We start from the raw sequence: 15,972 nt of genomic DNA, 5'->3' as shown, positions 1-15,972 counted from the left end.
GATCTTATCAAATGCCTTTTGAAAATCCAAGTGAACCAATGTATCAGTGCTACAAGTAATATCCTCAGAAGCTGCAAGTTTGTCAAACATGACTTTTCTTTTGTTAATTCACATTGACCCTGCCCAATGTTACCATTCTTTTCTAACCATCCCGTTATATTCTTGATAATAGATTGTAACATTTTTAATATTATGTTTGTCAAACTGAATTGTCTATAGTTTTCCATTCTCCCTCTTCATCCTTTATTTCCTAGTGCAGTTACAATTGTTTTCCACTTTATAGAAAAGTTTCTAGAATTTTGAAAGGTAATCACCAATGAATCCAGTAACTCTGTAGCCACGTCTTCCAACACTCTGGAATGAAAGTCATCTGGTTCAGGGAAATTCTCAACCTTCCATCCAATTAACATTTCAAGTAAGAGATCTTTGCAATACTAATTTATCTTGGATCCTCTATTTTGTAAGTCCCTTGGTCAATTAGTATTTCTGTGAGATTTTCCGTATTTTCTTCTGTGAAAACTGTTGCAAAAATAATTGTACCTATCATTGCCATTTCTCAACTATCAATTATCCTGTCCCCATCTGAAATGGGACTGTATTTGTCTTAGATAATCTTTTCCTGTTTTCTGTAACTAATGTTCACAGGACACCTTTGTGTACCTCAGTAGTTCACTTTCTTTTTTTTCCCTTTATTGTCCAACTTATTGGTCCTCCTTTGTTGGCTTCTAAGTTATTCCCAGTCATCAAGCTTCATACTTTTTATGGCATCCTTATAAATGACTTCCTATGATCTGATGCAGTCTTTACCTTTGATTGGTGAGCATGTTTGATTTACCTTACCCTTTTGGCATTGTGTCTGAAAGGAATGTAAATCTCTTGTCGACTGCGTAGTATTTCTTCAAATTCTAGCTATTGCCGGTCTATCATCAAACCTTTTTGTGTACTAGACCACCCCATAGTAAACTTGTCCTCTTACCCTGATAATTTCCTTTCTTCAGATTTTTATCTTAGTTTCAAAATCAGTCAAACTTGATGCAAAAGGTGACTATTAATTAGATCTTTCTCATTATACAACACCAAATGCATTTATAGCGGTCTATCATCAAACCTTTTTGTGTACTAGACCACCCCATAGTAAACTTGTCCTCTTACCCTGATAATTTCCTTTCTTCAGATTTTTATCTTAGTTTCAAATCAGTCAAACTTGATGCAAAAGGTGACTATTAATTAGATCTTTCTCATTATACAACACCAAATGCAAAATAGCTTTTCAGTTTCTTGCTGCAGAAACACAACCAGGACACAATCCAGGCATTTAACAACCCCCTCCCCCCCTCCACCGATGTGACCTATTTTTATTGTATTAGCTATATAATGTGCATCTCTAATTCCTCAATGTTATCACTGAATAAGTCAGATCCCAGAATAAAGTCTGGCTTGGTAAATCAAACAAGATCCTTACCAAACTTTGAATTGATTTTTTTTTGTCTCTCTTGTCATAAACCCCACAATATACTCCAAATGCCATTTACACTCCAAGAGGCTGACATTGCCTTAATGTCATGGTTCTAGAAAAACTAACAGAGTTAATTTTTAAACCTTTTCAGAAAATTAGACCAACACTTGTTTGCCAACTGTTTAAAATCCAAAGTCCTAAAAATGATATTTATGTGTGTGCATATAAATTATATACCTTTTATCAGGCCTACATTTGGCTTAATGCAACCAGATGACTGGCACTACCTCCCTAAATAAAACAATATTTATCTTGCGTCCTTCCGATCATTAAACATCTCAAGGACCCTCAGAAAAATGTTGTCAAAAGAAATTTAACGCAGGTCATGAGGTATTAGGGCAGATCATCAAAAGCATGGCCAAGGACATCAGCTGGCAATGACAGGCACAGAAAGGTCTTTAAGCATATGTGTTGCTGACAGCACCAGACCGGGTAAGAGGGGAAGGCAGACGAGTTGTTTGATGCTGATGAACTAGACTGTCCCTATCCCTCTCCTGATGAAGGGCTTTTGCCCGAAACGTAGATTTTACTGCTCCTCGGATGCTGCCTAAACTGCTGTGCTTTTCCAGCACCACTCTAATGTAGACTCTGGTTTCCAGCATCTGCAGTCATTGTTTTTACCTACCCCTCTCCAGCACTGTCTGCAGATTGATCTCCTCAGCCATCATCCCCTTTCTGTGGTCTCTCCGCCACTCAAGTCTCAAGAAGTTCCATGCTGTTGTGGTTCTGTTCGCCGAGCTGGGAATTTGTCTTGCAAACGTTTCGTCCCCTGTCTAGGTGACATCCTCAGTGCTTGGGAGCCTCCTGTGAAGCGCTTCTGTGCTGTTTCTTCCGGCATTTATAGTGGCCTGTCTCTGCCGCTTCCGGTTGTCAGTTCGAGTTGTCCGCTGTAGTGGCCGGTATATTGGGTCCAGGTCGATGTCTTTGTTTGATAGAGTCTGTGGTTGAGTGCCATGCCTCTAGGAATTCCCTGGCTGTTCTCTGTTTGGCTTGCCATATAATGGTAGTGTTGTCCCAGTCGAATTCATGTTGCTTGTCGTCTGTGTGTGTGGCTACTAAGGATAGCTACTAACTTTGTGTCATCATCAAATTTGTGCATTAATCAGTTTACTTGGTGGGCCCACTCTTTCTGTTATTAAATTTGAAGGTGAGATAATAGCAGCCCATGCCAGAACAGTCCCTGAAGTGGTCAGTAACTGGTGGTAGGGCAGGATTGTGAAGCTTGGACCTTCCCCCGCAGATCTTAATTCAAGTGGAGGCAGGAAGGCAGCAGGATTTTGAGATGACAGCATTCTGCTGATGAAGAGTCTTTCCCATCTCCAAGCCTACCACTACAGGACTGGAAGATTCCACTCATTGACACAAACTCGAATTCTGATCATCATATCACGATACTCCTTTCGCCAGATTACTCCTTGAATTTATGCATTGTCCCTCATTCCAGTTCCAGCTAATTGCTTCACACTCTGGGCTCAATTTAATTCCCCAGCCAATAGATTGACTCTCTGACGAAGATCTCCAGGCATCTTTAAACAGCACCATGAGACAACGATGAATAACATTATAATTATAACTATAAAGAATGATTTCAAATTCATGATCTCATCTCATCATTGATATTACATTTCATCTTTACATTCTGTCTGCTACAATTCTGGTTGTCTTTTTCATTGGCTATCCAGGTGTGATTGAACACTCTTATAGTTGAAAACAAATTCTTACTTATGTTTGATATTCTTTGCATTGCATTGCAGATAATAATCTTGGATACTGTGGTGACCCAGGACTCCCAGCACATGGCATTCGTTTGGGCAAGGATTTCCGAGTGAAGAACATACTTCGATTCACATGTGAAGCTGGTTATGTTCTTAAAGGATCTTCGGAACGTATCTGCCAATCAGATGGAACCTGGACTGGGGTCCAGCCAGAATGTGAAGGTACATGATTCATTGGGTTCTCGAACAAGACAGCTAAGGAGCTGGCATAGAAGGTCATGCAAAAGAGGTCTTACCAATGTTTGAGCAAGTAGTGCATGCTTGACAAGTTTTTATTAAGTTATTTAATAATTAGCCAAGTTTTTCTAGCATTGTGTGCTTCACAAAGTTATTAGTTGCCCTGCCAATTGTCTTGATAGTTAGTTGAGTTAACCAATAAATTGTATACCACCTCTTGCTATCACTAATCAAAAGCTAACCAGTGCATCTGTTACAAGATATTAAGGCTGTAGATATGATTTATTTTCTGAATTTATATTAACTTGCATTGAATATGGGATGAACATTAATCAATGAAAATGTAATAAACTGAAGTTTCCCTTTCACCTATTTTTATCCAGAGAGCATCACTGTTTTATATTCCTAAAAGACTACATTTCACCAACATCAGGGTTCTGTATATCTGTTCTTTTTTAGGTAATCCATTATTAAAATAAATGTTTTCAAAAAATCCAAACTTCTGCAAGCTAGGATTTACCTTTTGGTCGATATTTTATGGTCAGATTATTTGCACTATGATTGTCGAGGAATTTATAAAAGGACAACTTAAGAGAGTTTGATCAGCGATAATGTTTAAATGGAATTAATTAAAGATTTAGCTAAAAGGATTGATTAAATTGTTTCTTTAATCAATCCCTCTTTAGCAAATCTATAAAGAAAAGTTGATTAAAAATATGGCTGAAGGGAGACTGATTAAAGCATAATTAGGGAGGGATGATGACCAAAGATGGCTCATTAAAAGGATGGTTGCAGAGTTACTGATTAAGGGGATGATCTCAGTCTAATGAATTAATGTGGAACCCAGCCCTGTAATCTGGTTATTTATTGTTTGACACATTACTGGTCCCAATAGAGAAGATAAACTGAAAGATTGCCTGCTGCAGATTTGATGCTAAATTTCATTTCAGCTCAAGTGTGAAAATAATGGACAATGGAAATTACCTGAACTCAGATGGATCTCTTCAGAGATTATAGTGTTGAATAAGGGTTTCATATTTCGCACTTCATCCGATCTGTCTTCGCCACCAGCATTTGCATGCAAAGGAAGAGTGAGAATTGCCTGTTTCACTCTCACTCTGGGTATTATGAATACATCTTCAGTGCAACTCAGAAGGACTTTGTGTTAACCTTTCTGAGATCGTTTTAAATAGTCCATATAACAAAATGTCTGAAGCATATGCAAATGTGTTAGTATCACAATAAAAGTACACTGGTTTGTGCACTAGGCTTTCTTTTTGTTGTTATCAGAAGTGTACCATCTCTATTATTGTTGAAGCGTTGTGAATGCTGCTGTGATATTGATCGGTTCATATACAAGCTAAGTATTGGCATGGAATATGTGTCAGACAGGTTTAGGAGACCACATGGTCTTGCATTTGGCAATCGGGAAATTAGGAGAGTAAAATATAGTCTCCAATTCAAGAGGAGAAATGGGAAAGCAATCGGCAAAATAGTCTCCCAATAGGAAACAGACCAAATATAGTAAAAGACATAGATATTAAATGTGTACTTTAATAAAATGAGCTGCACTTATCAGGTGAAGTTGAACATATTGAATATCATATGAATTTATGTGAATTTAACTCAATTGATGAGCAGATCAAAAATACAGACTTTGTAGCTCAGAGAGTAGTTGAAATGTTCAAGAAAGCACTGAATACACACAGGGGTAAGCAACGAGGTTCAGGCCTCTGGCACGGAGCCTGTCCCCGTTGCTCAGAAGGGAAGGGCAGAGAAAGGTAGAGCAATAGTTATTGGGGACTCAATAGTGAGGGGCACAGATAGGCGGTTTTGCGGGGGCGACAGAGACTCACGTTTGGTATGTTGCCTCCCAGGTGCAAGGGTACGTGATGACTCTGATTGTGTTTTCCGGGTCCTTAAGGGGGAGGGGGAGCAGCCCCAGGTCGTGGTCCACGTTGGCACCAACGACATAGGTAGGAAGAGGGGTGAGGATGTTAGGCAGGCTTTCAGGGAGCTAGGTTGGAAGCTCAGAGCTAGAACGAACAGAGTTGTTGTCTCTGGTCTGTTACCCATGCCACGTGATAGAGAGTCGAGGAATAGGGAGAGAGAATAGTTAAATGCGTGGCTACAGGGATGGTGTAGGAGGGAGGGATTCCTGTTTCTGGACAACTGGGGTTCTTTCTGGGGAAGGTGAGACCTCTATAAACAGGATGGTCTACACCTGAACCTGAGGGGCACCAGTATCCTTGGGGGGAGGTTGGCTAGTGCTCTTTGGGAGGGTTTAAACTAGCTCTGCAGGGGCATGGGAACCTGGACTGTAGCTTTAGGGTACAGGACCTTGAGTGTAGGGAGGTTAGGAACAAGGCATCGATCTCGAAGGAGGGTGCCGGTAAACAGGAAGGTGGCTATAAGTGTGTATACTTCAATGCCAGAAGTATAAGAAATAAGGTAAGAGAACTTGCAGCGTGGGTTGGTACCTGGGACTTTGATGTTGTGGCCATTACAGAGACGTGGGAAGAACAGGGACAGGAATGGCTATTGCAGGTTCCAGGGTTTAAATGTTTTAGTAGGGTCAGAGGTGGGGGTAAAAGAGGGGGAGGTGCGGCATTGCTTGTCAAGGATAGTATTACAACAGTAGAAAGGGTGATGGAGGAAGACTTGCCATCTGAGGTAGTTTGGGCTGAGGTTAGAAATAGGAAAGGTGAGGTCACCCTATTAGGAGTTTTCTACAGGCCTCCTAATAGTCCAAGAGACGTAGAGGAAAGTATTGCAAGGATGATTCAGGAGAAGAGTGAAAGTAATAGGGTGGTTGTTATGGGGGACTTTAACTTCCCAGATATTGACTGGGAAAGCTACAGCTCAAGTTTGTTAGATGGGTCGGTGTTTGCCCAATGTGTGCAGGAGGGTTTCCTGACACAATATGTAGACAGGCCAACAAGAGGTGAGGCCATACTGGATTTGGTTCTAGGTAATGAACCAGGCCAGGTGTTAGACTCGGAGGTAGGTGAGCACTTCGGGGGATAGTGACCACAACTCGGTGACTTTTACTCTAGTGATGGAGAGGGATAAGTGTGCACTGCAGGGCAGGAGTTATAGCTGGGGGCAGGGAAATTATGATGCGGTGAGGCATGACTTAGGATGCGTGGATTGGAAAAATAGGCTTCAAGGGAAGGACACAAATGATATGTGGAGATTGTTCAAGGAGCAGTTGTTGGGTGTCCTTGATAAGTATGTACCAGTCAGGCAGGGAGGAAAGGGTCTTGTGAGGGAGCCGTGGTTTAATAAGGAATTGGAATCCCTTGTAAAAGGGAAGAGGGCGGCCTATGTAAAGATGAGGCGTGAAGGTTCAGTTGGGGCGATTGAGAGTTATAAGGTAGCCAGGAAGGATCTGAAGAGAGAGCTAAGAGCAGCAAGAAGGGGACATGAAAAGTCCTTGGTTGGTAGGATTAGGGAAAACCCTAAGGCTTTCTATAGGTATGTCAGGAATAAAAGGATGACTAGGGTAGGTATCGGTCCAGTCAAGGATAGTAGTGGAAAGTTGTGCTTGGAGGCAGAGGAGATTGGAGAGACACTAAATCAATACTTTTCATCAGTATTCACTCAGGAACAGGACGTTGTTGCTGATGTGAATATTGAGTCACAAGTGATTAGAATGGATGGCTTTGAGGTATGTAGGGAAGAGGTCCGGGGAATAGTGGAAAGGGTGAAAATAGATAAGTCCCCTGGGCCTGATGGCATTTATCCTAGGATCCTCTGGGAAGCTAGGGAGGAGATAGCGGAGCCATTGGCCTTGATTTTTATGTCGTCGTTGTCTACAGGAATAGTGCCAGAGGACTGGAGGATAGCGAATGTGGTCCCCTTGTTCAAGAAGGGGAGTAGGGACAGCCCTAGTAACTATAGGCCAGTGAGTCTCACTTCTGTTGTGGGCAAAGTCTTAGAGAGAATTGTAAGGGATAGGATTTATGAACATCTGGATAGGAATAATGTGATCAAGGATAGTCAGCATGGTTTTGTGAAGGGCAGGTCATGCCTCACAAACCTTATTGAGTTCTTTGAGAAGGTGACTAAGGACATGGACGAGGGTAAAGCAGTAGATGTGGTGTATATGGATTTTAGCAAGGCGTTCGATAAGGTACCCCATGGTAGGCTACTGCAAACATTACGGAGGTATGGCATTGAGGGTGCATTAGAGGTTTGGATTAGGAATTGGCTGGCTGGAAGGAGACAGAGGGTAGTAGTTGATGGTAAAGGTTCATCTTGGAGTGCAGTTACTAGCGGTGTTCCACAAGGATCTGTTTTGGGACCATTGCTGTTTGTCATTTTTATAAATGACCTGGAGGAGGGGCTTGAAGGCTGGGTGAGCAAGTTTGTGGATGATACGAAAGTCGGGGGAGTGGTGGACAGCGAAGAAGGATGTGGCAGGTTACAGCGGGATATAGATAAGTTGCAGAGCTGGGCAGAAAGGTGGTAAATGGAGTTCAATGTAGCTAAGTGTGAAGTCATTCACTTTGGTAGGAGTAACAAGAATATGGATTACTGGGCTAATGGTAGGCTACTTGGTAGTGTGGATGAGCAGAGGGATCTTGGTGTCCATGTACACAGATCTCTGAAAGTTGCCACCCAGGTAAATAGTGCTGTGAAGAAGGCATATGGCGTACTGGGCTTTATTGGTAGAGGAATTGAGTTCCAGAGTCCTGAGGTCATGTTGCAGTTGTATAAGACTCTGGTGCGGCCTTATCTGGAGTATTTTGTACAGTTTTGGTCGCCATACTATAGGAAGGATGTGGAGGCACTGGAACAGGTGCAGAGGAGGTTTACCAGGATGTTGCCTGGCATGGTAGGAAGATCGTATGAGGAGAGGCTGAGGCACTTGGGGCTGTTCTCATTGGAGAAAAGAAGGTTTAGGGGTGATTTGATAGAGGTGTACAAGATGATTAGGGGTTTAGATAGGGTTGACAGTGAGAACCTTTTTCAGCGTATGGAGTCAGCTGTTACTAGGGGACACAGCTTTAAATTAAGGGGAGGTTGGTATAGGACAGATGTTAGGGGTAGATTCTTTACTCAGCAGGTTGTGAGTTCATGGAATGCCCTGCCAGTATCAGTGGTGAACTCTCCCTCTTTATGGTCATTCAAGCGGGCATTGGATAAGCATATGGAGGTTATTGGGCTAGTGTAGGTTAGGTAGGCTTCGGTCGGTGCAACATCGAGGGCCGAAGGGCCTGTACTGTGCTGTATTTTTCTATGTTCTATGTTCTATGTTCTAAAACAGTGGTACCTTTCATGAAATTAAACAAACAAATTGAACACAGTAGTTTGCAAAAAAAAATGGGAAGTTCCTCTGAAATATGTATGCAATCACTATGCAACTGTCTGTAAATTCCAGCAGAATAATGATGAAGCAGAAAGCAGTGAAACAATAAATAGAATTGAAAGACCCGTACTTGGAATTTGAGTTTGAAAAATGACTTTATTCCGATGGTATCATTCAGGATGACCAAGAACAATGTTGCTAATATTGACAACAATCCTTGCACCTCAGTGACCATATTTATACAACTGCCGGAAAGTGGAGTGCCTTTAGTAAGTGTTGAATTTTAATTTAAGTTTTATAGAATTCTTCAAAATCTGCACGTGGGTGAAAGTTTGAAAGGTAAAATGATAAAATCATGAAAAAGCCTCATTTTCTAAATGATGTGGTGTATTCAGAACAAATTATTCTGTACAAAGAAACAAGAACCTTATTCATTTCTAAACCACAGGAAAAAGATGCATCTACACAGAAAGATATGCCTCACCAAAACAAACAGAAGTGTTCTATAAATAAATCTGGGATGAATGAAACTTGAGTGATAAGAAGCTGCTGTTACAAGACAAGATCCAAGAAAATACCCATTCCCTCCAAAGATATCAGATCAACAACTTCATGAGAATACTGTGTATTTAATGAGTTTAAGAAAATGGACGTAGGTTTGCTTGCTGAGCTGGAAGGTTCATTTCCAGACATTTTGTCACCACACTAGGTAACATCATCAGTGAGCCTCCAGGTAAAGCACTGCTGGTATGGTTCACTTTTTATTTGTGTTTAGGTTTACTTGGGTTGATGACATCATATCCTGGGGTGATGTCATTTCTTGTTCCCTTTCTCAGGTGATGGCAAATAGGTTCGAATTCAGTGTGGTTGTTGAGTTCCAGTTGGAATGCCATGCTTCTTGCAATTCTTGCGTGTATCTCTATTTGGCTTGTCCAAGGATGGATGTGTTGTCCCAGTCAAAGTGGTGTCCTTCCTCATCTGTGTTGAAACACACTAGTGAGAGTGGGTCATGTCTTTTTGTGGCTAGTTGATGTTCATGTATCCTGGTGGCTAATTTTCTGCTTATAACATGTAGAGAAAAAGTGGGCCATACCACCAGTGCTTCATCCAGAGGCTCACTGATGAAGTTGCCTCGCATGGTGATGAAACGCCTGAAAATGAACTTTCCGGTTCAGTGAGCAAACCGACATCCAGAACCTCAACCTGAGCTACAAATCTTCTCAAAATTCGGTTTAAGAAAGTGTTAAAAAGGAAGTGAATCCATGACCTCCTTATTCTCTTTTTGAAGTATATGGTAAGATGCTGTGTTAATACATCATTTGGACCAAAGCTAGGGGAGTACTCTGATGTACTTGCATGTGAAGTCAAGCCAATAATCCTGCAGAATTGTCTCTGAAGTCTAGTAGCGGCATCCATAATGAATAAAATATTGAGCTGTTCTTTCGAACACTCTTTCAAAAGAATAATTTTTAAACACAAGGTCATTTTTTGAACTTAATTGCAACACAGAATCTATCCTGTAGAACATATCAAATAATTAATTTATTTTTAGTGCTCTATAAATCTAAAATCAGGAAAGTCTAAATATTAATTTTGTCCGGTACTTACCTCGTCTCACTGAGACATGTGACTGCCACTACTTGAAGTCTGTTGTAGTTTGAAACTGCTAAGAATATACAGTTCATCAAAAGAGAGGCCAGTACAGTACTTGGATTTGATTATCTTCATTTGCAAGAGTACTGTCTCACAGAAAAATATAAGTCAAATTAAGCTTTCATTTTAAAAGTACAGGATGATAGGAGTGTTTTTTTTTTCTGTTCATGCTTTTATTTTCTGTTCCCAAAAATCACTGTTCCTTGATTTGATTCTCAGCTCAATATCATTTTGCACAGTAATTATCTCCCTATCACATGCATATTCCTGCTTTGTAAATAAAACACCTGATAGAATTTGGCAGCCAACCCACCAGTGTCTTTCCAAAGGAATGGATTTGAGACAAACATGATGATTTGTTTCAACACATCAACTTCTGGAGTGCATCTATTGAATTCCTCTTCTAAGCTCGTCAGGTGTCCCCAGGTGTTTTCTGGGTGGAACCATTTTAAATAGTGTTTTCTCCAAACTCAGGAAGTATTGCTGCATTTTGTTTTTTTAACTGGTAGGATCGCAGACCAAGTTTCAATCTTAATGCATTCACAGCGTTGGTCACATGTGCTAAATGTCTGTCCTTACCCTGCAGTTCATAGTTCAGCTTGTTTAATTCAGGCTTTGTGTCTGTAAGGAAGTCTGAAGTCAATCAACCATGCATTGTCTGACAGCTTACTGCACACTTCATTCCTTGATTTTAGAAAAGTGACAATTTCAGGCAGCATGATCTGAAAATACTTGCAGGACCTGCTCTCAACTAACCCCCTTGTATCTGCATGAAGGATTAGTTCAGCCGTCGGCAGCATTGAGTTTGTCAAGTTAGAATTTTACAAAGTGGTACTGAAGGGCTTTTTCTCTAATCAAGTTTATAATCCAAACAATTTACACGACATGATAGATGTCTGTAATTTTGCTCGTGGATGCTTGCTGGTGCTAATTTACAAAAGTCGGGAAATCAGGATCATTTTTCCCAACTGCAACGAAGCCTGCATTTGTGCCAAGCCTCACTGGTGTACCATCAGATGTGACAGAAACCAGTTTCTTGACTAGAATGTTGCTGTCAAGCACCTTTTGAATTTTCTCTGATATCTTACCCCATATTCTCTCTTTAGGGGGCAAAGGGTGAGTTTAATCATTATATCCTTAAAAGCCATGTATGCAAAAACAATCAACTGGGCTGTGCTGATTATGTCAGTGGATTCTAGTGGATTATATTGAGAAGCCTTCAGTCCTTCAGGGTCTGTTGTAGCTTCTGATAGATGTCGTTGGACAAAGATTCCACTTATCTTGCTACCAGAGAAGCATCATGTGACATGTTCTGGACTGTCATTGTTGTGTCTTCTTTATTCTTAAAGTCTTTGAACAGACTTAGTGGCCTCAGTCACTGCTTCTTTAATTTTTCACCATCTGTGAAAGATATCTTGTGATTTGCTACAAGATGGAAAATGCAATACAGCTGTTAAGATTTGTTGCTGGTCGAGATTAAAATGACTTTTGAGCTTTCAAAGTGACCTTCAGCTATCACCATTTCTTTTTAGGAAGCATGCTGTTCAAGATAAGAGTGTCCTTGAGTTTCCTGTACATCGAATTGTTCCTAATTCCTCTTTTTAACGATTTGTATATTTTGGGGATATATATGTGAAACAGTTTCACTTTTACAGTTGTGAACAGAAATTCATTCTCCCACTCCACGTGGAAGTTGTACATTGGGGTTTCTTTCTGTGTGCTCTAGGTTCATCTTTCATCATTTTTGCTGTATCTGGCAGCTCATGGCATCACTCTGCCATTGGCCACCGGTGCAAGCAGGCAGCAGAGTTACAGGACAGTGAGCCGGCTCCTGCCCAGAGCCCATCCACTCCTGTCTGCATTCCTTCTTTATTTTGCTTTTGCTTTTGCTTCTGCTCCTTTCTTTTGCCATCCTTTACCATCTTCTTTTCTGAGGCGGGTTGGTCACCAGCACCGCCACGGCGGTGAGAGTGGGCTGCATACACATCAACCGATGTGGTTTCACCTGGTGATCGGGGGAGGTTACAGTGGAGATATTCTCCCGGTGATCAGGGAGGGGTGACAGTGAGGACATTCTCCCAGTGATCGGGGGTGGGGGGGGAGGGGAGAAGTTGTGGTGACACTGAGGACATTCTCCCAGTGATTGGTGATGGTGAGGACATTCTCCCGGTGATCGGGGATGGTGAGGACATTCTCACGGTGATTGTGGACAATAAGGACATTCTCCCAGTGATCAGGGATGGTGAGGACATTCTTCTGGTAATTAGAGATGCTGAGAACATTCTCCTGGTGATCGGGGATGGTGAGGACATTCTCACGGTGATTGTGGATGCTGAGGACATTCTCCCGGTGATCGGGGACAATAAGGACATTCCCCCGGTGATTGGGGGCGGTGAGGGCATTCTCCCGGTGATTGGTGATGGTGAGGACATTCTCCTGGTGATTGGGGGTGGTGAGGACATTCTCCCGGTGATCGGGGACAATGAGGACATTCTCCCGGTGATTGGTAATGGTGAGGACATTCTCCCGGTGATCGGGGATGGTGAGGGCATTCTCCTGGTGATCGGGCACAATGAGGACATTCTCCCGGTGATCAGGGACAATGAGGACATTCTCCCTGTGATCTGTGATGGTGAGGGCATTCTCCCGGTGATCGGTGGCAGTGACGGTGAGGAAAGAACATTCTCCCATTGATAGGGAGCAGTGAGGACATTCTCCTGGTGATCGGGGGTGCGGTGACGGTGAGGACACTTTCCCAGTAATTGGGGATGGTGACATTGAGGACATTCTACCTGTGATGAGGGGGAGGTAATGGTGAGGACATTCTCCCCATGATCAGGACCGGTGATGGTGAGGACATTCTCCTGGTGATTAGGGGGCAGTCGGTGAGGATATTCTCCCTGTGATCAGAGGGCGGTGATGGTGAGGACATTCTCCTGGTGATCAGGGGGCAGTCGGTGAGGATATTCTCCCTGTGATCAGAGGGCGGTGATGGTGAGGATGTTCTCCTGGTTATTGGGGCGGTGATGGTGAGGATATTCTCCTGGTGATCAGGGGGTAGTGACAGTGAGGAGAGGACATTCGCGTGGTGATGGGGGTGAGTGAGGACATTCTCCCGGTGGTCAGGGGTGTGGTGACAGTGAGGATATTCTCCCTGTGATGGAGGGCGGTGACAGTGAGGAGAGGACATTCTCCAGTTGATCGGGCACGGTGCAGACATTCCCCCGGTGATGGGGGTTAGTGAGGGCATTCTGTCAGTGAATAAGGGCACGGTGACGGTGAGGACACTTACCCAGTGAGCGGGCATGGTGATGTTTAGGACATTCTCCCTGTGATCGGGGCGGAGATGGTGAGAACATTCTCCCGGTGATCGGGGGCGCAGTGACGGTGAGGGCATTATCCTGGTGATTGGGGGCGCTGACCGTGAGGATATTCTCCCTTTGTTCAGGGGCAGTGACAGTGAGGAGAAGACATATTCTCCCGGTGATGGGGAGCAGTGAGGATATTCTCCCGGTGATCAGTGACAGTGAGGAGAGGACATTCTCACAGTGATCGGGTATGCTGAGGACATTCTCCCAGTGATCAGAGACGGTGAGGACATTCTCCCGGTGATCGGGAATGGTAAGGACATTCTCCGGGTGATTGGGGATGCTGAGGACATTCTCCCAGTGATGGGGGATGGTGAGGACATTCTACCGGTGATCAGGGACGGTGAGGACATTCTCCTGGTGATTAGGGGGCGGTGACAGTGAAGATGTTCTCCTGGTGTTTGGGGCGTGGTGATGGTGAGGATGTTCTCCTGGTGATCAGGGGCGGTGACGGTGAGGATGTTCCCCTGGTGTTCAGGGTGGAGAGATGGTGAAGATATTCTCCCGGTGATTAGGGGTGGTGACGGTGAGGATATTCTCCCTGTGATTAGGGGTGGGGTGGGGTTGAGGATATTCTCCCAGTGATTGGGGGGTGGTGACGGTGGGGATTTTCTCCCTGTGCTTGGGGTTGGTGATGGTGAGGATATTCTCCCTGTGATCAGGTAGGGGGGGCGGTGATATTCTCCCTGTGATTGGGGGCGGTGACGGTGAGGATATTCTCACTGTGATCGGTGGCGGTGACAGTGAGGATATTCTCCCTGTGATCGGGTGTGGTGATGGTGAGGATATTCTCCCTGTGATGGGGGGCCAGTGACGGTGAGGATATTCTCCCTGTGATCGGGGGTGGTGACGGTGAGGACACTGTCCTGGTGTTCGGGGGGGGGGGGGGGGGTGGGGGGAGGGATTGTGGTGGCTGCAAGGGTGTCCTCTCGCTGTTCGGTGTCTGTGGTAGTGGCAGCGAGTGTATTCTCCCATCGCTCAAGGCTGACAGCAGCAGCAGCATAGCTCCTCCAGTGATCGTGCATGGCAGCACCGACAGCAACGGACTCATCAAGGTGGCGGTGCCGGCAAGGGGGCATCTGCAGCCAAGGCAGGATTCGTGGCCTGGTAACGGAGCCATAGGCTCTCGGTTGCAGGGCGAGTGTGGGTTCGGTGGCATCAGTGAAGAGATAGCGCCTGAAGTTGGGTAATGCCTACATTGGTGGGTCTGGTTAAGGTAGCGGGGGTCTCCCTTGAGGACAGGTGCTGACATGGGCGGGGTCAGAAAGACTGATATTCTGAACTTTTTACCTCTTTATTTTCCTAATTTATTCCTATGAGCTATTATGCTGGACTATTTATTACTTTACTTTTCTATTTTTTTTTGTTTCCTAAGAATTTGATCTTATGTATCCTCACCTTGATACCTTTGTACCTAAGATGGCGCTGTAATGAGGTGACTGAATACATGTGACAATAAAGCCAATTCAATTCAATTTAATTCATTGTAGGGAGGCCTCTGAATCTGCATCTCTCAAACATTCAGAACATTCCCCTGGCTTTCCAATGTGGCATCACAGGAGGTGAATTCTAACATCATGATTTACTTTTCTCAAGCCCCATTGGTTTACATTGTTCAAATATTGGACATGGGCCATAGCAGTGTTCCCCTTAATTTTTCTTTGTCCTGCATGGAAGCATTAGATAAACAACAGAATAGACTAAAACTGCACGTTTACAGGTAAGACTCTGAGTGAATCCCACCATCATAGTTCATGAAATTAAATTAAAGTGTGGAATGAAAACCTGGATGGTTGGAAATCATGTCACCACTTATCCAAGAACATTACATCACAGGAACAGGCCCTTCAGCTCTCCATGTCTGTGCCGACACATTTTGCCCTTCCATACAAAAACTGTCTTCACTTACAGGATCTGTATCGCTCTGTCACCCTCCTTTTCATGTATTCCTCATTGTTTTCAAAATGTATTTGTTTCACTAATAGGTAAGGAACTCTGCCAAGCTTATCTGGTCTGCCTGACAAGGGACTTCAGATCCATGATGATGTGGCTAACTCTTAATTGTCCTATTAAGGATGGACAATAAATGCTGGCCTAACAGAGACACTGATAAGAATGAATAAAAATAAAATTGTGTCACGATAAAGCATTTTGCCTTGCACCATCCCA

At 43.4% G+C, this 15,972-nt stretch overlaps 1 protein-coding gene across 1 annotated transcript in view; it reads left to right on the top strand.

The window, feature by feature from the left end:
- csmd2 (CUB and Sushi multiple domains 2) overlaps positions 1-15,972 on the top strand; it is a 602,495-nt gene that overhangs the window by 517,390 nt on the left and 69,133 nt on the right. The window contains exon 52 of the mRNA XM_072548527.1: positions 3,271-3,453. Coding sequence (XP_072404628.1) covers positions 3,271-3,453 — 183 coding nt within the window. The remainder of the gene's footprint in view (positions 1-3,270; positions 3,454-15,972) is intronic.

This window comes from Chiloscyllium punctatum, chromosome 27 (assembly GCF_047496795.1).
Source record: "Chiloscyllium punctatum isolate Juve2018m chromosome 27, sChiPun1.3, whole genome shotgun sequence".
In the NCBI taxonomy this organism is placed as follows: Eukaryota; Metazoa; Chordata; class Chondrichthyes; order Orectolobiformes; family Hemiscylliidae; genus Chiloscyllium; species Chiloscyllium punctatum.
This window is presented reverse-complemented; position numbering and strand designations above follow the sequence as displayed.